We start from the raw sequence: 23,874 nt of genomic DNA on the forward strand, positions 1-23,874 counted from the left end.
GAATCATGCCACAACCTGCATCGTCCAGAGTAAGGGAAGTCCCTTTCTTGACTATGCTTACGTGGACAGATCCCATTCCTCTGCATTATCCACTTTCTCGTTCTGATTTTTCTCTTAAATTATAGGAAAATGATATTTTCAAATCTTAGATTGTTGTTAATTTTTTTAAAAAATAAAGTGTACATTTCAAGACTCTATCTATCTAACATTACTCTATTATTATATAATTTTTCAACAATTCGGACCTTTTTAAGGATTGATTTAATTACACAAAATTAAATTATTTTATTTTATCTTATATCATATAATTATTATAATTTTTTAAATTTTTACATAAAATATCATAAATAATTTAAATTTTAAAATAAAAATAATATTTTATTTAACTTTCAATAAAATATTTTATTTTATTTAATCTCCACGAGATCTTAGAATTCGGATTCGGTTAAGTTCAATGCCAAAGAATTGGTGGAGATTCATAAATAGACGAGAGAGAATCCAAGTCATCCAGTGACATAACAAAACAGACTATTTCATTTTCCTCCCTTTTGTCGCTCACGTTTTTTTTTCGAATAAATATTTCAAATCTCTTAACACTTTACGTTTTACATTATTTTTAATTTTTATTATTTTATCAAATATTTATTATATGAATAATGAATATAAAACTAAAAATAAATTTAAAAGAATAAACTCAAAAAAAAAAATTTAAAAATTTAAAATTTAAAAAATTTAAAAAAATTTAAAATGTGAAGTATGGTAGAAGTTGTGTAGTAAAACTCTTTTTTTCTACCAATCCGTAGAAGTTTATAAAAGACAACCAATTAGAAATAGTTACGCTTAGTTTAGATAATAAATTATTTTAATTTAATTTATTTAATTATTATAATAGTCTTTAGTGGTTTTATATTTAAAAGAATTTATTTGTGAGTGAGTGCGGGGGACACACTCCACATCGTTAACATGTAACATCTCATAGATATTAAAGTTACAAGAAATAGGAAAAGAAAAGGAAAGTGATTTTTTCGTCAAATTCGAGTTAGGTCCATTCATACCTCTCTAATTAATGATTGTACTTATGTTTGTTTGTTTCATTTAATTCGAACAAATAATTGGAAGTTCATCCATTTATCTCAGTGCCATCTCCTTTCTTAGGTCTTGCAAGTTACACACGCGACGTCTCTTTATAGTAGTAGTAGTAGTAGTAGTTAGCCTTCAATATCTATGATACGCCTAAAACAATATATAAATATATATATATATTAGTTAGCCTTCAATATCTATGATACGCCTAAAACAATATATAAATATATATATATATATATTAAGTTGGTGTGGATTGTCTAATTTAATATGGATGGTGCTACGTACCGATTGGAGCTATCCTTAATATAATTATTTTTATTTTTATTTTTTTATATATATATTTTTATTTTTAAATATTTTTTAAAAAATTAAAAATTAAAAATTAAAATATTATTAAAAAATATTTATTTAATCACTAAATAAAAAAAAATTTAAAAATACAATAAAAAGTTTTAACAGTAATATCGAATTATAAGAATCAACGGTGTGAGAATATCATTTTCTTGATTTTCACCAGTTATTTTCCTGTATTTTTTTTTACGATAATTCTTTTCAAATTAAATATTAAATTCATCATTTAACTTAAAGCATAACGATCAGGATTAGTTTTTCAAAATCGAAGATCGTAAAGGGAAATCAAATGCCGTAATTTTTTCTCAGGACGAGAGAAAAAACCAAACCTAAAAGATGATTGGGTCCCACATCCTGAACCCTCTCCGAACTAGTTGTCGGCTACTGTTTAGAAATCTCCAAGACAAAAATGGGTCCAACTTTTTTCCATTCTCTCTCCTCCCTCTTTCAGTGCAAATCGATGACTCTCCTCCTCCTTCACCAACAATGAAAAAACTAAAAGAAAAAGAAAAATCAAAATCAAAATTTAAAACCCTTCCTCTACTTCCGAGATTCGTTTCTTTTCCCTAGGGTTTTCTTTTCCCTTTCTACTTTCTTTCCGCCTTTTTTTTTTTTTTTTTCCTTCCTGTAATTTATTTTTGTCATTAATTCTTTAGGGCTTATTCCCTCCCTCACTGTGCTCCTCGATCTCTCTTCCTTCTCATTTAAGATTAGCTCCGCCTCCTGTTTCTTGGATTCCTTCAAAAAGTTCTATATGGGATTCCAAGGATATCTCGTCGTAATCTAGGGTTTTTCCGTGTTTTCTCTTTTAATATGTGGCTTTGTGTTTACTGGGTCGACTTTAGTATCAATTAAATAGATCTCCCTTTTGTCAAGAATCTTGGTCTTTTTTATCTGAATTTGAATTGGGTCTCTCTTTTTTAAGTTGGAAATTGTCATTCATGGCTTACCAGCCGGTGCCTGGTCCGGGCTCGGGATCGAGTTCGGGTTCTGGGTATCAGTTCTTGAACTCCCCCTTCGGTGATACTACCTATACGAAGGTGTTTGTTGGAGGACTAGCCTGGGAGACGCAGAGCGAGACTATGCGACGGTATTTCGAGCAGTTTGGTGAGATTCTAGAGGCTGTCGTGATCACCGATAAGAATACCGGTCGATCAAAAGGCTATGGTTTTGTGAGTATTTATTATTTTCAGTTTCTGGCTTTTTATTATCTTCCATCTTTCATTTGAAAAAAGAGTATTATAGTGTCGTAGATGTCCGTTATAGTCGTTGTTCTTTGACGATCCCGGGATTGATCCAAACCGTCTGTATGCCACTTCATATTTGTAAACTTGAGCTGTTAATATATGGTTGATCGAATTTATTGGTATTATGTATCGTTAGCATTGGTCTGTGTCAATGGGGGAGTACTTGTTTGACTACTGAGTGACTTGGTTTTCCTTCGTATTTACATGGAGGGTTTAGGTGACTTTTCGTAACCCTGAGGCTGCTAGCAGAGCCTGCGCTGATCCGGCTCCAATTATTGATGGCAGGCGGGCAAATTGTAATTTGGCTTCACTTGGACGGCCTCGGCCTTCTATGCCTTATGGTATGATACTTTTGCTGGAACTTATCTTATAATTTCTCTGTTTATGATTTCCTGGCCAGGTCATCTTTTTAGATATTTGACGCAGGTTTGTTTGCTTTTTTTCCCAATAATATTGTTATTTTCAGAAGGTTAATGACCATGTATGTTATCTGATATACTTGAAAACTTTGCCAATCTGATTAACCTTGTGCCAAAAACTTTGCCAATCTGATTAACCTTTTGCCAAAGTCTTATCTGAATTCTCCCTCACGCTCAACTTCTCCAGAGTTATGAGGTTTTTCCTGATAACTTATTTTTGTGCATAGTGGTCAATGTAATTGAGTTTACAGTTTTCTACAAAGCAGCTATGCAGATGGGTTCATTCCTTATTGGTTTTATGGTGTTGAGCTGGTTTATTTGTTGGGGCTCGGGCAATGATAGTTTACATGCAATTTGTGTTGCCATGTCAAAGGTGACTGTATTTATGTTGAAGCGATCTGTTTATAAGCTTCTTGTATGTTCATGAAGTAGCAACTTCTAGTGTGATTATGGTGCTTTCCATCTTGCTTCATGTCTTTGAATCATCTATATCAATTAGTCCACTTAATTATTATTATTTCTTATGTTTTGATCCTTGCTTTTGTTTATTATAGGACGTTTGAGACCAGCAGCCCCATATTCTGGAAATGTGCAAGTTTCTCGAGGGGCTTACGTTGGAAGTTTTGGCTACCAACATCCACTCTCTTATGGCTACCAGCATGGGTTAATGTATCCTCCTTATGGGTAAGCAGTGAATTTCAAAGGGAATAGTCAGTTCATATTGGATAGGTTTGAATGTGAAGTTTGAACTCGTTATTTATTAAAAAAACTATAGTTTTTCCTTTTTGATATATTCAATTTTCAAACCACATCTGGGCCAATACTCCAAAGGACCTGTTAATTTTATAACTAGAGTGGAATCATTATAAAGGGTTTGAGTTTCTTCCTCCCAAAGCAATGTGGGATCTCATTCACCACTTTTCTATACACAATCCGTGTATTACGAGGTTAAGTGAAATTTATATTTTAATTTGAATTCCTTGACACTTGAACGGCAATGCTTTGATGGATATTTGCGTAACACCACCTTTCTGGACAGTTATGAATGCCACACCATAACATTTCATAGCATCAGGTATTAAGAGAATCCATAAACTTTGAAACCTCAAAACGTAATGAAAAACTTGTTATTAAAATCACAATATCAAATGCTGCAAACTTAAAGAAGCATATTGTAACGCTCTACTGGAGGCCCAAACCACATCTAGGCCCTACACCAAAAGGATTGGTTAATGGTACAATTGGAGTCCCATTGGGAATCGTTATAATAATCAAGATCTTCGCCCTCAGCAATGTGGGAACCGGCACCACCTATACTCATAATTGAGTATGGGGTATCACACATGCTAAACAAATTCCTTAGTTTCATCTTGTTAACGTAAATCAAATCCTAAATGCTGCATTGAACACTTGTTAAAACTTGGCCAGGTTCTGGTCTCTATTACTAGTTTTGGCCTGCGTATTCATCATCATTACCACAATAACATGACATTTTATTACATAAAAACAAAATGGGTTGAATACTCAATAAGTAAACTCGTCATTTAAGCAAGATAGAAACACGCAATATTCAAATACTCAAACCAACATTCATAGATATCATGAACCTTTTTACTTTAATCTCTTGGCTGGCCAACACTCTTTTACACCTTGTGTGTAAAGGTTGACGATCTCAAGGATATCGGTTTTATTCTCATGGCCATAAATGGAACCGCATTTAGGATAGGGTGGTTTTTTTTCTTTATAAGTATATTTAGGATAGGGTTGTTTGGATTGAGAGATCCTCTCAACTCATTTCATCTAATCGTTACAACTTTCCCAAACTCCCACACAAAATATAATAAACAATTCAACTTTTTTAAATCTCAAAACAAAAATTATATTAAAAAATTATATTGTAACAATATTTTATTCAACTTTCATCTCATCTCAACTCACTATCCAAACCTCCCATAAGAACATCCCTTGATAAACTAAGTGCACTTAGGCGAGCCATTCCTGTTGGAGCATACAAGATGGTTGCTCCTGCACCATTAGCTTGAGTACCATTGCACATCAGTCACGAGGCCAAGAAAATGTTTGAAAACCTTTTAATGCATTCATAGAGTCACTTCCTTAATTCCTTTCCCCTTTCCTTTGCTTCTCGTCAGTCAAAGTATTTATAACATTACCTATCACATACTGGAAACATGCACCCAAAATCATTTGTATTCAAGCTCTTCTTCACACATATTATTTTGGATGCATAAAGGGGGCTACCAAAAAAAGGCCACGTTACATTGTATTACTTGAAAAATTTTGTAGGAAAACATGGCATTGACATTTTGAAGAAAGTAAGGGGATGTTCATCTCTACTTATGTTGCTTCTTTAGATTGCAAACTATCAACACTCTTTTTTCAACCTAGAAAGGAAAAAATTCACAGCAGTTATTATTATTCGTTTTTTACTTTTGCCAAGGCTAGAATTTCTTTCTATGCATGTTTTCCTAAATGTAATGAGATCCGTTTTTATTTATTTGATTCTTGTATTTTCAATGGAATCAACACTTTTGTCCGTGGACGATCACATCAAACCTAGTTGGTTAACTTCTTCCTAACGTAGTGAGCATTTGGCTTGTTTTCATGCATCCCAATGTGCTAAATCTAACATCACTCTCCTCCAACTATTTTACAAATAGGTAGTTCCCTAAAAAGGTTACATGGTTTCGCGTGCTTGAGCTGTGAAGGCTTCTGTCCACTACTACACATTCAGCCTCATGGCTTAATGATGAAGGGACATGTGCTGGAATTTCCAGCAAATATACACCTGTGTTCTTGGTGACTTGTAAGGCCCTCTAATATGTGATTTGTATGTGCACTTTGTAGGGTTTAATGACACTTAAGGGCCTCAGATTTGGTCCTAACTTAGGCTCTAACAGTAAGCCTGAAGACCTCAAAATGTTACCAAGTGTGTGTATGTGCATGGCCGTGCAACCAGCCTTGTGATTGTGACCTCATAACTCCCAAGATTTTGCCTACATAGGAGATTTGAGTCATTGGTGTTAAAACTACGTTCACCAATTCTTAATGAAGCTGCTAGGGATTCCAAATAACAACCCTTTTTTTTGTCACAGTGCTTTAGAATTCTTTGCAGTGGCCATTCTCACCCTTAACTACATCTATGTCAAATTATACCACATGTGAAATGCATCTCTCTTGAATTCAATTATGTTTATATGTCGTGATCATGCCAATATATAATTTTCAAACTAAAATGCACAGTAACCAATTTGTGTCATTCTTGAACAGCATGTATAAGTTTTTCAAAACATTATACACCCAGTGTACTTGGTTATGCCTATTAATATTAAATTATTAATAAATTTTTACTTATAAAAAAAAAGTTTTTCAACAATTGACTTCAATTGCTTTGTACTCTTAGGTGAGGTTTGGATAGTGAGTTGAGATGAGATGAAAGTTAAAAATTGAATAAAATATTGTTAGAATATTATTTTTTAATATTATTATTGTTTTGAAATTTGAAAAAGTTGAATTGTTTATTGTATTTTGTGTGGGAATTTGGGAAAGTTGTAATTATTAGATTAGATGAGTTGAGATGAGTTAAAGCCATCTTTGTATCCAAACCTAGCTTATTCTACAAAATCTTTTGACATGCAAATCTCATAGAGACTACATATGACACTACAGGACCTAAAGGGAATCATTACCTAGAGGATCTTAGCTATGCACTATAGGAATCATTCCACTTGGATTTCCTTGATTTGAAATTGTTCTTTGCACCTTCTAGCCTTAGAAGTTCTCTGTGTAGACATTCAGAAACAACTTTGCACCTTCTAGCCTTAGAGTTCTGTGTGTAGACATTTAGAAACAAGAAGGACAAGTTAGAATCACAAAAGATTAGAAAATTTGAAATTAAAATGGATGATCATTGAAACTAACTCTGAATTTAACTTAGAGGTTGCTTGCAGCCTCTAGGATCCGTTAGGACTGTAAATATTGTGTTGTTAGAGGGTGAAGGAAGTAGAAACTTAGGGTTAACACTATATTCTAATTGCTGGAACAGAGACATAGGTGCCAGCATTTGAAAGAGGAGAAAAAACTTATTTTTAGCTACCAGGAAGTGGCCGTAGCAAGAAGAAAAGGAGTTGTATACTGGGGTTTTGAAGTTAGGAGTCTCTTATTTGGATAGCTGCATCAATTTTTTTTTTTTTTTCCGAATTTGAGAAGTACCTGGGCTTATGCCTATTTGTCATCAATAATTTTTTTCTTTTTTTAAGTAAACAATTGTATCAATAAGAATAGGTTTAGCCCAAGTACAGAAGATGGTATACACGAGGTAACACCTATCTAGGAAGAAGAAAAGGAAACAAGAAGGTCATGAAGACTAAGGCCATTAAAATCTACAGCTATGGCCCATAAAAATAATGTTCTAACAAAGAGTGATCTAAAGTTCCTCTAGAGAGCATTCCTTGTCTTCAATAACATTCTTATTTACTGATACAAAAATAAACAAATAAAACTGAGAGATGTTGCTTACGTATGGCTGCTGCAGACCTGGAGGATGGTCTCCTATGCCTTCTGCTGAGTTTCTTGATGAACAACTTAGGGTAAAGTAGGCTGAGGCTGGTGGCACATTTAGGAGAAAGAAGGGCAGACCTCTTGGCAACACTTGCCAGGGTTAAAAAGAACATGATGTGACAGGTAGCCCTAATTTGATCCAGAATTCTGCATCAAATCAGGAAAATTGTTAATGGAGTCGGGGATTTCCTGGAGCTCCATTTTGATTTTTAATTAGGAAATTTTTTTCTGTACTTAAGGGAGGCTCGACAGAACTGGTGTTAGGGCTCTTAATTCTGGCCTTAGAGCTGTTCCAGTTTAGGGAACTTTCCTATTCCCATACCATTCCTTTTAGGTGTCAATTTCCTTTAGAAAAATACTCCTACTTTCCATATATATCACTGTCAGCAATTAATTCAATGAATTAACACCTTAAAAAAGTCAAAGAGAAGCTGAAATTTTCAAATATACGAAATTGCACAAATCAAATGAAATATGAAAAAGCCCCTAGATACTCGGGTATGACAAGTTGCATGAGTGCTTTTTTCCCTCTTGTTTAGATGTTTCACTTGGAGTAGGCAAAATAACTAGTTGGTTCGAAACTGAAAAGTTTGCTTTCATTTTTTTTTTTTGGCTAGTTGCCTTGACGAATGCTTGTTAGTTTTTTTTTTGTCGGTTTATTAGTTTCGCACATGGGCTCGTGTGGACACACTCATGGTTGTCACTAACCATATAATTAAGCTATTGTCATTGGGTTAATGTGCACTATAAGCTGAAAGTTTTTCCACTTATGCCCAATGCATGCTTGTTGACGTTTATTCTTGGTTTGCTAGTGATGTTGGAATAATTAGTGATCAATTTGTCCAATTAGGTACATCCCCTAAGCAACTACCTTATATTTTGTTTTTTCTATTGTATTGTAAATACCAATCACAAGATCACATGAATATGGAAGCAAGAATAAACAGTATTTCCTTGGGAAATCAGGGTTGTTTTCATACACCTTACAGTGATGTCACATGTGATTGGTAATTGAAGGAATGCAAACTGTGGTAGTTTCAGAGGATATGCCTCCCAGCTCAATGCTAATTAGGCAGGCAAGAACATGATAGGGCCATTGGTTAAGGACCCAAGATCGGGTTCCTAGTTTCTGTATTTATTGATTTTTTCCTTGGGCCTGCGTGAGATTGCTCTTGATAGAATAGGACCGCATTAATCTCTGGTTAACTGGGAAAACCTTGGGCATTTCGATATATCAATGGTGTTATACGTTGTTCATCTCACGTGTCAAGGTTTGTGCATACAAAAAACCTGGTTTGGTGGTAGTTTTAAATTTCATTTTTATCCTGCAGGTATCAATCATATGGACCTGAATATGTCTATCCACAGGTCAGCATTGCTTCATAAATTGCAGCAGTAATCAAAACCTAGACCTTTTATGGGTTACTTGAAGTGCGAGTATACTGTGTTTTTCTTGCAATAATTTGTCGTGTCATTTTTCCTTCTGCAGGGTGTTTACAACCCTTATGCTGGTCAGCATTACCTTCAGATTTATGGTGTACCTGGGACAGTTAATACTGGAGTTTATCCTTATGGGCAATTGGGTCAAACTATTCCTGGTGGTCATGGTTATACGGCAGTGACCAGTTATCCTGTGCCAGGTCACCAGGTAGTACAGTTTGGTGGACCTAGTGTTAATACAATGACAACTTCACCTATGCCTACTATTCAATCACCGTATCCCACAGGTAGTTTTTGTTTCTTTGTTTTTTTAGTAAGTATGAAATTTATTAAGAGTAAGCTAGGCAAAGACAGGTTTTATATAAGAGAAGACACCTAGTTAGGAAGAAATAGATGCAAGGAACTCATGAACATTATGATGTTGAAATCTATTGCCATCGTCCAAAGAATAGTCTTTGTTCCTTTACACGTGAATAGCCACTTGCATTAGGCTAAGAAGACCATGAAAAAATAGTCTCTGTTTCTTTATGCTCTCAAATGTCCAGAAAGAACATCTTTGGACCTTTTTTGCGAAACAATTATTTATTGATCCTCCCAACGGTTCCTCTATTTCATGCAAGCCTTCTTGAAGAACCTCTCAATTGTAATGTCAAGTCTTTAATGCTTAATTCTGCATGCTGCCGTAGAAATCAAACAGTTCAAAAAACTGTATTAAAAAAAAAAAAAACTAGAAATTATTATGAAAAAAAAAAAATTAGAAATCAAATGATATGCCACACCTTTTGTTGATGTGAATGTATCAGTACCAGCCCATAAGATTGGGAAAGCAGGATGCAAATAGTTGTAGAACACCATGAATTGATGCAATTGTTTGATTGGAATCTTGGGAATCAGTTTAAAAAAGATCCAGGGTGAAGTTATGATTCCCCGAAAATGGTGATGGATACAGCACTAAAATTAGACTTATGATGAATAGATGAAATAAAGGTGTGTGGAAAGATCAATGATTAGAAGAGGAAAAATGTATGGGGGGTTATGTCTAGGAAAGAAAAAAAGATGAAGAACCGAGGCCACAAATCACGTCTTCCACTCTCGACGCATCAGTGGGGAGAACCTCAAATTGAATTTTTCCTTGTAGTTTCTCTTCAAGATCAACATGTTGGACAGACTTGACTAGGGAACGTCATTGGTTTTGTTAGGTATGGCAGCACCTGTTGCAGCACAACCACAATTTATAGTTCCTGCTCCTTCTCCTCAGTATATGCAAGGTAGCGGTTCAGACCAAACGGCTGGGTGAGGGGCTGATCAAGGTGAGTGCCACATTGTGGGGTGGACACTCATGCCTATCCTTGCTATTTGTATGATATTATTGTTGGAGACTGTTGTTTGCTTTCAGGTATCCTTAGATTGCAGCAGGACTAAGAGCAGCGGAACTGCTACTTGAGTGGCGGGCTTCGGATCTAGCCTTGCAAATTATATATTTTGCATTCTAGAGGTACAGATTTGATATTTATTTATTTATTTATATTCCCTTCAAAATTTCGTCCTCAGTCTTGTTATTATGAAATAGTGGAGAAGACAAGCTTGCACGGGACCAGGGTTTACTCTACAGGGATGGGTCCGTAGGGACCTGCCTTGGAGAGGTTCCCTGGTATTAAAAAAAAAAAAATAGTGGAGAATTAGAATGCATCATTTCTGCTGGGGTTAGGGGTGAAAACCGACTGTATCGGCGCGGTTTTGGGGTAAAACCGACGCCGACAGATAGTTTATTTTTGGGGGAGGAAACCGGCCGAAACCGATCGATGGGGAGAAAAACACCGGCCGTCTCGACACCAGCAATTCTCTGGCGGTTCACGGTCGGTTCATCGGCGAGTTTTGTCTGAGAGAGTAGAGAGAGAGAGGGGATGAAAAATGCGATGCGTCACTGGGAAGAAGACGCCCGAGGAAGAAGACGACCTAATTTCAAAACGACGCCGTTTGGTCTAATACGTTATGAATAAAACGACGCCGTTTGGTTTAATACAAACGGCGTCGTTTCAGTTATGTTAAAACACAACTACAGACTTAAAACGACGCCGTTCCACTTAAACTTAAGTGGAACGGCGTCGTTTTGAATACAGAATATATAAAAAAAAAATAACATTTCTTTAATCGGCCGGTTCAGCGGTTTGAACCAGGTTCGAACCGACGCCGAACCGGCCGATATCTGTTTATACTATTTTCTGCTGCACGCCGACCGGTTCTTCACCGGTTTCGGCCGGTTCCAAGCTCCGGCGGCCGGTCTGAGTCGGTCTAGGTCGGTTTATCGGTTTTTTGTACAGCCCTAGCTGGGGTGGGTTAGATTTTTCTATAATTTTTTTTTTTTTGTCTCGTTCACACCTTGATTTGAATGAGGTTCTCTTCAGCCCCACCTACATTGTTTTAGACTGCAGGACTTGATATTCCAGATTTTACTTTTTTCTATACCGAGAGAATAAAAAATATTCCAAAATTGCACTTGATCTAATTTATGTACTTATGGTGCAGGTGGTCTTATATCACTCTCATGTTTTGCAGGTCATACATAGTCATGCTCACCAGAGAAGTCAAATGTTGAGTCGCTCCAGATGGTGGAGAAAGGATTTGGAAGATGCGGGCTGCTCTTCCTTTGGATTATTTTTCCCTAGTGTACTTAAAAACCCACATATAATGTCTCTGCTCAAGTTGAGTAGGCAGTCATGGATTGATGGGTGCTAGAATCGGTTTCTAGCAGCCACGTAGGAATAAACCTGTGTAAAAATCATCCTCATTTAGAATCAACATATGATTCTTTTGTAGTCTAGTCCCTGCATTTTGGGTGTATAGATAGTCTCTGGTGTTCTGTTTGGTGTTGGGTCCATTGTATTAAAATGTGATTCGAGTTCTGTGCATATTAGTGCTAGGATTATTTTATTTTATTTTATTTCTTTTTGTTGAAAATTCAACTCCTGCATCTTGGATGATTTTGAGAGCCTGGCTTCAAAACATGGAAGCTGCAGGTATCTATCCTATTTAAGAAGAATTCTTGTGTGTTTCCTAATAGTCGGTTTTATTCGAAGGCCAGCCTTGGAACAAGATTTTCATACATATTAGATTACTTATTCATGTTCATGCAATCATCCCTTTCTCATGATTTTTTTTTTTTTTTAAACTTAATTTGTAACTGAGTCAATGTTTACTTAGTCCTGGTGAACTGGCTGCAGAGTGGGTAATTTTTAACTCTCTTTAACCGATTTTGCCCATATTTTAATGTCCATGACTATGAGTTTGGTGTCTTTGTTAACTGTTTTTTGGAGAACTATTGATAATGCGGCATAATTACCTTGTCGGACGATGTCCTCTCATTGTTTCGTTGTTCTTTTCTGGCATCGAAAGGGGCATCATAGATCTTGCATATCTTCTTTTGAATGATCCACTTTTCTTCTTGATTCTGCATCTTTTTCTTATATTTTAAGTGGCATTACTTCATGATATTTGTCTTAGAATTCTTTCAACGTGATATGCCCTTCTATATATATATATATATATATATGAAGAAACGTCCAAGGGACGTTTGCCCACTGGAGACAAAATATATGGTCATTATATATATATATATATATATATATATATAGATAGAAATAAAAATAACATAATTGTATTATAAAAAAAAATTATATTTTCTTACAAATTCATGAAAAGGAATTTACCTAAACAACCAGATAATATAATTTCAACCAATAAATTTTAAATTTTAAATCAAACATCCTGAATACCACTTGAAAAATCAAATATTTTGGATTGAATTTTGCTAATCGAACTTTCAAATCGTTTTAAAGACTATTTTATCGTTGTATGCCCATAACATAGCCGAACGGGAAATATTTGTACAGAAAAATAATAACATATAAATTATTAAGAAATTGAAATTATAATCAGATTTTATTCTCAAACTCAACATTAGTTTTAAAGTCGTTGACAGTTTGATGTTTAAACGAAAATTTGTTTAAGGAAATATAAACAAAATCTAAAAGTTGACAAGAACTTGAGCACTAATAATCTTTGTTGTATTAATCATAACGAAAATTAATATTATTACCTATGTTGTATTAATTATAACGAAAATTAACCTTATTTTCAAACTCATGTAAGTTCATTCATGCATATTTAATTTTTGCGACAAACAAAACAGCAAATTGTGCAACACAACTAATAGTCATGCACTTTAAAGCAAAAGAAAATATACACATTTAAAAAAATTAGAGTGCATATTAAAATTTCAATATCATATAAATTCCAAATAAAAAATTGCATTAAATACTAAACCAAAAATAAATAAATCAAATATTTACAGATCTGAAAATTTCCAAAAAAAAAAAAAATATATTACATAAGATAAATAAGACCTCACAAAATGATTCTTAAGAACAAATGAACAATTACATGGAGGACAAAAAGATATTAAAAAATAAAAAGATCAAACAAAACAATGGAAAGCTTAAAAAAAAAACCTTAAAATTAAATAACAGAGAATTCTAATTCTTTCATATTTACATAACAACACAACCTTGATACTTTCATGTTCACATAACAACATTTGATAGTTAATATATAAAAAATTCAAACAAAACAATGGTTAAGGTTTTTCTATCAAATTGTTAATTCCAATACAAAGAACACAAATGAAGAGGATTTTCATCAAATAATGGAATAAGACCAACTTCTTCTTTTATTTGAAGATTATCACTGCAGGCAATTACACTAAAAAACTTCATCATCTCATGAAAACTCTCATCATCTAAATTCTTTTTTTTTCAGAACAAACAGAATAACAAATGCTATCCTTTATTCGATTGCAATAAGATATCACACAATAACCATAACATACAAACCAAAGCATACACCACGCACCATCCAACTCATCAAACTGTTAATCTCAATACAAAGAACATAAATAAGGAGGATTTTCATCATATCATGAAATAACACCATAACAATTTCCTCTTTCATTTGAAGATGATTACTACAGACAACTATGGTAAAAAATTTCATTATTTTTTGAAAACCCTCATCATTTAAATTCTTTTCTTTTGCATCAAATAGAATGACATGTCAAAATATAAAAACTTTAAATTGCTACAAATTACAGAACAAAAAAAACTTCAAAAAGAAAGACAGCAAAAAATCACAAGGGAAAAAAACCTAATATTACAACAAAAAATACACAAATGAAAAAAATATACAAACAAGGAAAAAAAAAAGACATCACATAACCAATATAATAATAATGAGCAATGAAATACAAAAAAAAAAAATCTCGTGTCTCATACATGACGTTGCCATCAGAGTTGATTACAACAAGTGAAATGCATCAAAACACTCACTTAAACCGACATTAAAAAAAAAAAAGCTTTAAATCTTAAAAAAAACAAAGCGGAATTATCTTTCATGGTATAGCAAACGAAAAGAATTTATATATTTCTTCCACAAACAAACAAATATTATCCATTAAATGATAAAAAGATCACAGTCTTTTAAAAAATAAAAAATCATACATTTCATCAAAACTTCTACAAAAAAAAAAAAAAAAAAAAACACCACAAACATGGGACGCCCGGACAAAAATCTACTTATCTATTTTCAGAAGAACGAAGTGCATCATCGACAATGGAAAAATAACAAAAAAAAAATGCAAGTCTTAAAGCAACATAAAAAATGCCATAAAAAAAACACAAAAAACAAAACAAAACCACCACAAAAAACAAATCAAATCAAATCTTCAAACACGGTAAATAGAATCCAAATCACAATAATGTTAAATAAAACTCCACCCAAACCCTGATTGCTTTCTGCATAAAGTACCACAGACTGCAATATGGTCATCCAAGTGAGGATTACCTTACCATATCGATGGGGTCCCATTAAAGCAAAACCTACAACCCCTTTAAAAAGACTAAATTATTCCTATATAAACAGAAAAACACAATGCTGCATTGTACTTGAAAAAAATAACTTCACACAACTCAAACTCCACAAAACAAAATGAATCAAAGTTGAAAAGAAAGTCCTTTAAAGAATTAAACCAATCAAGTACATAAATTCAAAGAGAAGCAAAAACCAACAATAGAATCACAATATATAAAAGTATTTTCATTAACAAATAAAAATATAGAATATGTCTTTTCTGGTCCATAGTTAACAATTATATTTTCTATAGTTACTACAGGAAAATATATTTATAGTACATGTTAGCATCCAACAATGGCTTTTTCTGTTACGTTATTCCCATCCTTTGTAAATCCTCAAAAAATGAAGAAGTTAAAAAATGCATGAAACAAAAAACTAAACACATAAACCCATAATATCCAAATCCACAACACAACCCAAATTCCTTAAAAGAACTAAACAATTAAGTGCATAAATTCAAAGAGGGAAAAAAAAGTATGAACAGCTAAATAAAAAAATTAATGAAGCATAACTTAAAAAATGCATGAAAGGAAAAGGCAGAGAGAGAGAGTTAAAACTGAAGAATAAAGAAAGAGAGATATAGAGAGAGAGAGAGAGAGAGGGTTTTAACTTAAAACCGAAGCAGTCAAACGGACAAAAAGGCTAAAACAGAAGGATAAAAAGGAGAAAATACACAAAAAATGGGCAGCTATACAGACGAAAAAAATCATTGTTCATAGCTATCCACACTTATTATATAGAGTATAGATAAATTAATAATCATATGTTATAACGAAATAATTGAGAAAAACAAACCTTAAAGTAAAACTCCAATGTGAATACTATTGTTAGAAACTCTCTACAAAAAAATAAACAAAAAGTTAATGTGAATACTATTGTTAGAAACCTTCTACAAAAAAATGAACAAAAAGTTAATGTCACAAAATGAATATATTCACAATAAAAAATAATAAAATAATGCAAACAAATTATAAAAGATTGTAAAAAAGAGATAACAACCTGAAATAGAGACCAAAACCAGTTAGTCAAAAAGCGAAAACCAGTTAGTCATCATAAAATTAAATGAAAAATACAACAATTTAATAAAACAAAAATAATATAAAACAATTATATACAGGAAATCTATTTATTAAAATCAGTTCCATACTATATATTAATTTTATAAATGCAGTTATAAAATTATAACAAAAAATCACACAATGAATATATTAACAACAAAAAATAATAAAATAATGCAAACAAATTACAAAAAGTTGTAAAAAATGGGATACCAACTTGAAATAAAGACCAAAACCAGTTAGTCGAAAGGCCAAAACCAGTTAGTCATCATAACATCAAATGAAAAAGACAACAATTTAATAAAATAAAAATAATATAAAATAGTTATATACAGGAAATCCATTTATTAAAATTAGTTCCATACTATATAGTAATTTTATAAATGCAGTTATAAAATTATAACAAAAAATCACCAAAGATTTATACAGAAATGAAAATAATTTACAAACACAATCCCCAAACTAAATAGCTCAAAAAATTTACATGTAGTGCAAGAAATTAATAACATACATGTAGTGCAGAAAAACTACAACATGCAAGCAAATAACATACAAAAGGAAATCAAATAACCAAACATAAACTGACTTCCATCTAATTACACAACAACAAAAAAACCACCGACACACAATATGCAAATCTACGGAAAAAAAAACCCCATCAAGCATAAATATATATATATATTTTCAAAAATATTTGAATAACAAAAACAAAGAATAAAAAATAAACAAAAATAAAAAAAATTTACAAACACAATTCTCAAACTAAACAGCCCAAGAACTTTACATCTAGTGCTGAAAATTGATAACGCACATGCAGTGCAAAAAAAGCCAGAAAAACCACAACATGCAAGCAAATAAAAAATTAATAGTGCACAAGCAGCTCAAAAAAAGTCACAAAAATCACAACATGTAAGCAAATAACATACAAAAGGAAAGCAAATAACTAAACATAAACTGGCTTCCATCTAACTACACAACAAAAAAAAACCCTGACACAACATGCAAATCCACAAGAAAAAAAAAATCCATCGAACATTTAAAAAAAAAAAAATCAAATATCTTTTTTTTCAAAAACATTTGAATAACAAAATCAAAAAATAGAAAATCAAATCCACAGGGAAAAAAAATCAACAAAGACAAATCCAACGCTGCGAATAACAAACACGAAAAGAGAGAACCCAAACTCAAAGAACTCACAACATGCAAATCCACAAAAAAAGTCATCAAACAACCCAAAAATTCAATGATAGACCATCAACGAAGAGAAAAAATAACTCATGATATGCACATCCACAAAAACAAAAAAAAAAACAAAAAAAAACAACAACAACAACAACAACGAAGACAAACCCAATGCTACAAAGCAAATCCACAACCAAAAAAAAAAAGGAAAATGATTTACCTACAACACATTTTACAATACATTGTACAACAATGTGTTAAATGAGGGGCATTATTGTAAAATCATCTTATAAAAATAAGATGATTTTACAATAATACCCCTCATTTAACACATTGTTGTACAATGTGTTGTAAAATGTGTTGTAGGTGTATCATTACTCAAAAAAAAAAACCCATCATACAACCAAAAAAATTGAAGACAAACCATCAACAAAGAGAAAAAAAATAACTCACAACATGCACATCTACAGAAAAAAAAATCAACGAAAACAAACTCAATGCTATAAATAACAATCCCGAAGAGAGAAAACTCAAAAAAGAGAACTCACAACATGCAAATACACAAAAAAAAAAAATCATCAAACAACCAAAAAATTATATATTTAATAACGAAATCACAAAAAAAAAAACCATCAACGAAACCAAAAATACGAAAAAATAAACAGCAAACAACATAAAAAAATAATAATAATAATAAAAAAAAAAACCTAACAAACCCATGGAAAAAAAAATATTTTTTCGCAAAAAACACAAAAACCCACAACATGCAAGCCTGCAACATGCAAATCTAAAGAAAAAAGTTGATGTTTCCATAAAAAACAAAAAATCCACAACATGCTAATGCGAAGAGAAAACTTTATTTCCTCCCAAACAAATAACACCCAACATGCAAACTCATATGAAATCTCCAAATGAACAACACCCAAAAAAAACCCAGCAAACTGTTGTAAAATCTCCAAACCAACAGCATTGAAAAGGGAAAAAAAATCGAAAAAAAAAATCAGAGAGAGAGCGCCGCTTTCAAAGAAGAGATGAGCCGTGAGAAGACGACCCAGATGCAGACAGAGCGTCGCTTTCGAAGAAGAGAGAGCTTTTGAGAATGGAAAAAGCGCAGAGAGAGAGTTAAATCGAACAATAAAGACACACATATATATATATATATATATATATATATGGTTTTAAGTTAAAACGGAAATATATATCTTGGGATAGGAAAATATAAAAATAATAAAATACTCCGAAAGACCAAAATAGTCTAGTTAAACTGACAAAAATACTAAAACAGAGAGATAAAAAGGAGAAAACACATAAAAAATGAACAGCTGCACGAAAGACGATAAAATTATTGTTCATGACTATCCACACTTATTATATATAACATATAAATATAAATATCTACCTATTAATTAAAAGTGTCTATATGTGTACCTTTCATTATTGTTCATCAACAGTAATGAACAGTAAAGATTTTTTTTTCTTCTTCGCATGTTTTTTTTTCGCATATTCTATTACTGTTCATCAACATTAATGAACAGTAAAAAGTTTTTTTTTTTTCCTCACATATTTGTTTAGTTTTTTTTTGGTTTTTCCGTGTGAATGCCAATGTGTGACGTAATACCACAATCGTGCGTGGGGAATGAGAGAGAGGAAGAAAGTAAAAGTGGAGAAAAATATTAGTTTTTGGATTTTAAATTTCAACCCTTCATCTTTAATCTTCAGATTTAATCTATTGGTAGAAATTCAAATATTAATTTAAACTAACATAAAATAGATAATTAAAATATAAATATTCTATCATACACTTAAAATTAAATTAAATTTATATATATATCTGCCTATATCTTAAAAGAGGTTATCCTATTACTGTTCATCAACAGTAATGAACAGTAAAGAGACTGTGTGGTTTTTTTTTTCGCATATCCCTATATTGTTCATGACTGTTCATCAACAGTAATGAATAGTAAATATATATTTTTTTTCATGTTTGTTTGGTTTTTCTGTTTCTTATTTGGTTCGTTTGTGTGAATGCCAATGTGCGACATAATACCACAATCGTGTGTAGGGAATGAGAGAGAGGGAGAAAGGAAAAGTGGGAAAAAATATTGGTTTATAGGTTTTAAATTACAACTCTTCATCTTTAATCTTCAGATTAATTAATCTAACGATAGAAGTTTAAATATTGATTTAAACTAACATAAAATAGATCATAATTAAAATATAAATATTCTATCATACACTAAAAATCAACTTCAATTTATAAAATACTAATTTTTTATCATTAAATAAAAGATAAAGTTTTACTGAACATTTTTAAGAGAATAATATTATATCATATATTAAAAATCAACTTTAATTTATAAAATACTAATTTTTCATCATTAAATAAATGATGAAATTTTACTGAATATTTTTAAGAAAAAAAAATTATCTAATTAATTTAAATTTTTAATATAATTTAAATTTCATAATAAATGATGAACATAAATAAATAATAATTTTATTTTTATACATTAGATTATTTCAATTTGACAGATGTGGCACCGCTAGTATATATATATATATATGCACCATACGTGAGCATGATGATGCTATGCGTATTGAGCTAGTATGGGAATCTGGTATGTTTGTTGTCTGGGACATTGTCATCAATATCAAATGGGGGGGATTGTTCATAAATCTTGTGGTCCTGTTATGGATGATGATGGTGTTGACAACTTGACATTGAGCGTGCATTTCCACGTATACGTGAGCATGATGATGCTGTGCGCTTGCAGCTTACCGCTGCAAGTGACGCTAGTACAAAACTAGTATTTTTTTTTATTCAGTTTTTTATTTATATTTATTTATTATTTTTAAATATTTTTAAAAAATAAAACATATATATATATCAATATACTTAAAATTATTTTTTAAATAAAAAAAATGACAAGGGGATAAAGTTAAATCATGTGTGTTTAGATATTGAAATGAGTTGAGTTGAGTTGAGATAATAAAATATTATTAGAATATTATTTTTTAATATTATTATTATTTTAAAATTTAAAAAAATTAAATTATTTATTATATTTGTGTTAGAATTTACAAAAATTATAACAATTAATTAAGATAAATTGAGATAAATTTGAAATCTAAACTCTTAGCGGTTTGGTTGGGACGGCAGGCTAGCTTTATTGTTGTTCATTTTGTTTGCGGTGTCTCACGGATAATTTTGTGACGTGATTGGCTGCTCTAGTCATTCTCTTTCTTTTTAGGCATTGCGTGACGTTTGTCTTTATTGAAATGAGTAATACTATATGTAATTATAAAATATGTAAATGTTATATAATCACTTTAAAAATAATTAAAATTTATTATTTTTTTATATAGGTATGTATTTATTTATTTTTTTTCAAAATAATTATATGATACTTTCGTACTCACGACTATAACTATTATTTCTCTATTAAAATTTCATATATATATAAAAAAATTCTATACTCCATTTTTACAAAAGAAAATGTATTTTTCAAATAAGAAAATATATTTACAATTATGAATTGTACAAACGTGATCATTTAAAAAAATGAATAAAATATGAGACCTACATGAAAAAAATTAATTTTTTAATAATAAATCCTACTCTTTTTCAAAGTAATTATGCGGCGTTTACGTACTTCAAGGTTATATGTAAAATTACTCTTTTAAAATTGGAGTTATTTTATTTTTTTATTTTTTATAAACAGAGTTATTTGATTCTTAAATCAATATGTGAAGTACACTATTTATATTACTTGAATAGAAAATTTTGATTTGTAATATTTAAATTTAAAATATATATTTCAAATTAAATTATATTGTGTAAGCATTTTATTAAATGTATTCTATATATCAACTTGATAATAAAATTTTTATTGTTCAAAAGATGCTTATAACTCTTTTAATACAAAATATATTATAGTTATTTATACAAACTTTTAAATTATAATGCCTATTGTGTTCGAGGAGAGTTTCGCGTATGTTAAACTACATAATAGTTATTTTTATCAGATTACAGTTGTGGCCTTCACTTGGTGCGAAGAGATATATGCTTGATTCATGTTCTTTAATTTGAATTCTGTATTTAAATATAGATTCTTCTACATAAGTTTAAGGTTCTGTTTGAATAGTAAGTTGAGATAAAATAAATTGAAATGAAAGTTAAAAGTTGAATAAAATATGGTTAGAATATTATTTTTTAATATTATTATTATTTTGATATTTGAAACAATTGAATTGTTTATTATATTTTATGTATGAATTTAAAAAAATTTTAATGATTAGATAAAATGAGATGAAATACTTTTATTATCTAAATGATGCTTAAGTTGATCTTTGAGGTTTGAATCGTTTGATCCCTAAGAGAGCCAAACTATAACATAATATGAATGTGAAGCTATTTCAATACTCACCTTATCATTATATACTGATAAATGAGTTCAACGACGGAAATTCAAAGATTATTAAGGCCCTGTTTGAATGTAGAAACACTCAACTCATCTTATCTCATCTCATAATTATAAATTTATCAATTTTTCATGTAAAATATAATAAACAATATAACTTTTTCAAAATTTAAAATAATAATAATATTAAAAAATAATATTTTATTCAAATCATTTTATCTCATCTCATTTAATCTCATTATCAAAATCAGCGCTAAAAAAACAAAAGCATTTGACCATTTTGTGATATGTATATAAATTAGGGGTGCTACCCGCCCACGCATGGGCGGGGTCACACCCCACCATTGGGATGCGAGGGTAGGGTCTCCCACCCTGATGCTAGGGGGTTGGGGTAGACTCCTCATTCGCCCCACCCCCGCCCACTCCAATAGTACTTATGGTTTATTGGGCTAAAAAATTATTCTTAGGATCAAAAGTAACCAAAAATATTTTTTTTTACCCAAATTGTAAATTTAAACTTGTAAATATGATCATAATTTAAAAACAAATAACATATTTTTCAAATTTTATAGTGCATATTTTGTACAAGTTATAGTATGAGATAGTGTGACCTTTATATAGGGAGAGAACAAGGCAATACAGGTGTCTCACTTAAGCAATGTGAGATTCTTGTTTTGCCTTGTCATAGTATGTATATCACATTGCTTAAATGAGACACTTGTATTACCTTAATTTCCTATATAAATATCACACTATGACACACTATAACTTGCACAAAGTATTAAGTAAAAATTATACTTAATACATATTACTATATTTATATATGGTAAAACATTAAAATTATTAACATATATATTTATATAAAATATATGTAAGTAGGCGGAGCAAGGGTTGGGGGCAGTGGGGCAACCCTAATATAAATTTTATATAAGTTTTAAGTTTATCTAAGATTTATATTATTTTAAGATGGAAGGTTGAAGAAATATATAAATATTAAACAAATACCTAATTTGTTAAGGTCTTGTTTGGTTACATAGATAAGATAAGAAATATGTGAGTAATAGTACGATAATTTGTGAATATTAGTGAAATAGTTTGAGTTAAGATGTTTTATAAAGTTTTAGAAAATTAGAGAGGAAGAGTTAAATAAAAATATTATAAAATAAAAATAATTTTATAATATTATTTTGTTTTAAGATTTGAAAAAATTAAATTATTTTTTATATTTTATTTGAAAGTTTTGAAAAATTGTAATGATTAGAAAAAAAAATTAAAAATTTGAAATTAAAAAGTGTTTGCATTTGAATGTTGAGATGAGATGAGATGCGTTAAAACCATCTGATTATATTTTTTTATCTAATCGTTACAACTTTTTATAGTTTATATATAAAATATAAAAATAAATTCAACTTTTTTAAATCCTGAAATAAAAATTATATTTTAATAATATTTTAATTTTATAATATTTTATTCTCATTTTTCAAAATTCAATAAAATCTTAATTCAAATTATTTAACTCGTATTCGTAAATTAGTTCACTTAGAGCATCCTCATTAGCTTGGCCAAATGAGGAAGTTGGTTAAAATTTGCATAATTGATGTCAAAAATATTCCACATTGAATTGGGCAAATCTAAAATAATTTAGACTTTTGTTACAGTGGTTGGCCAAATATGGAGAACCACAATTGATTCACCAAATATTAAAATACTAATTTATCACTCTGAACAAATATTAAAATATTAGTTTCTCACTCCAAATAAAAATATTATTTGATTTTTAATTAAAAAATTTAGATATAATTTTAAATGAGTTTAATCAAATATTTTTTATTAGTATTAAATGACTTTTGAAAATATGATTTTTTAATATTAATTTAATTAGAATATAATTATTATTAATATTTAATTGGTAGACATATAAAATGTGATAAAAATAAATTAAATAAAAAAATTATTAAATTAATAATATTTATTATTATATACAGAGTAAATAAATAATTTAATGTGGGGATTAAATTTAAATAGAATAGATAAATTTAAAAAAATATGATATTGACTAAATTTTAAAGATGAATTTAGTGAATGCTCTTAGTTAGATATTGGCTAATTCAGAAGAGGTCGGTGGCTG

General features: G+C 30.6%; 1 protein-coding gene across 2 annotated transcripts; it reads left to right on the forward strand.

Moving 5' to 3' along the window:
• Positions 1–1,870: 1,870 nt before the first annotated feature.
• LOC109021094 (RNA-binding protein 38-like) lies at positions 1,871–12,179 on the forward strand. 2 transcript variants are annotated; one of them, XM_035682759.1, is made up of 8 exons: positions 1,873–2,609; positions 2,902–3,025; positions 3,658–3,787; positions 9,013–9,049; positions 9,171–9,408; positions 10,321–10,431; positions 10,518–10,616; positions 11,678–12,179. In XM_035682759.1, exons 1-6 carry the CDS (start codon positions 2,379–2,381, stop codon positions 10,416–10,418), a joined length of 858 nt encoding a protein of 285 aa, XP_035538652.1. In that variant the 5' UTR covers positions 1,873–2,378; the 3' UTR covers positions 10,419–10,431; positions 10,518–10,616; positions 11,678–12,179. The 2 variants fall into 2 exon arrangements, with proteins under 2 accessions (XP_035538653.1, XP_035538652.1); XM_035682760.1 differs by having other exon boundaries at positions 1,871–2,609; positions 10,321–10,616.
• The last annotated feature ends 11,695 nt before the right edge of the window (positions 12,180–23,874 follow it).

Source organism: Juglans regia, chromosome 11, assembly GCF_001411555.2.
Source record: "Juglans regia cultivar Chandler chromosome 11, Walnut 2.0, whole genome shotgun sequence".
Lineage (NCBI taxonomy): Eukaryota > Viridiplantae > Streptophyta > Magnoliopsida > Fagales > Juglandaceae > Juglans > Juglans regia.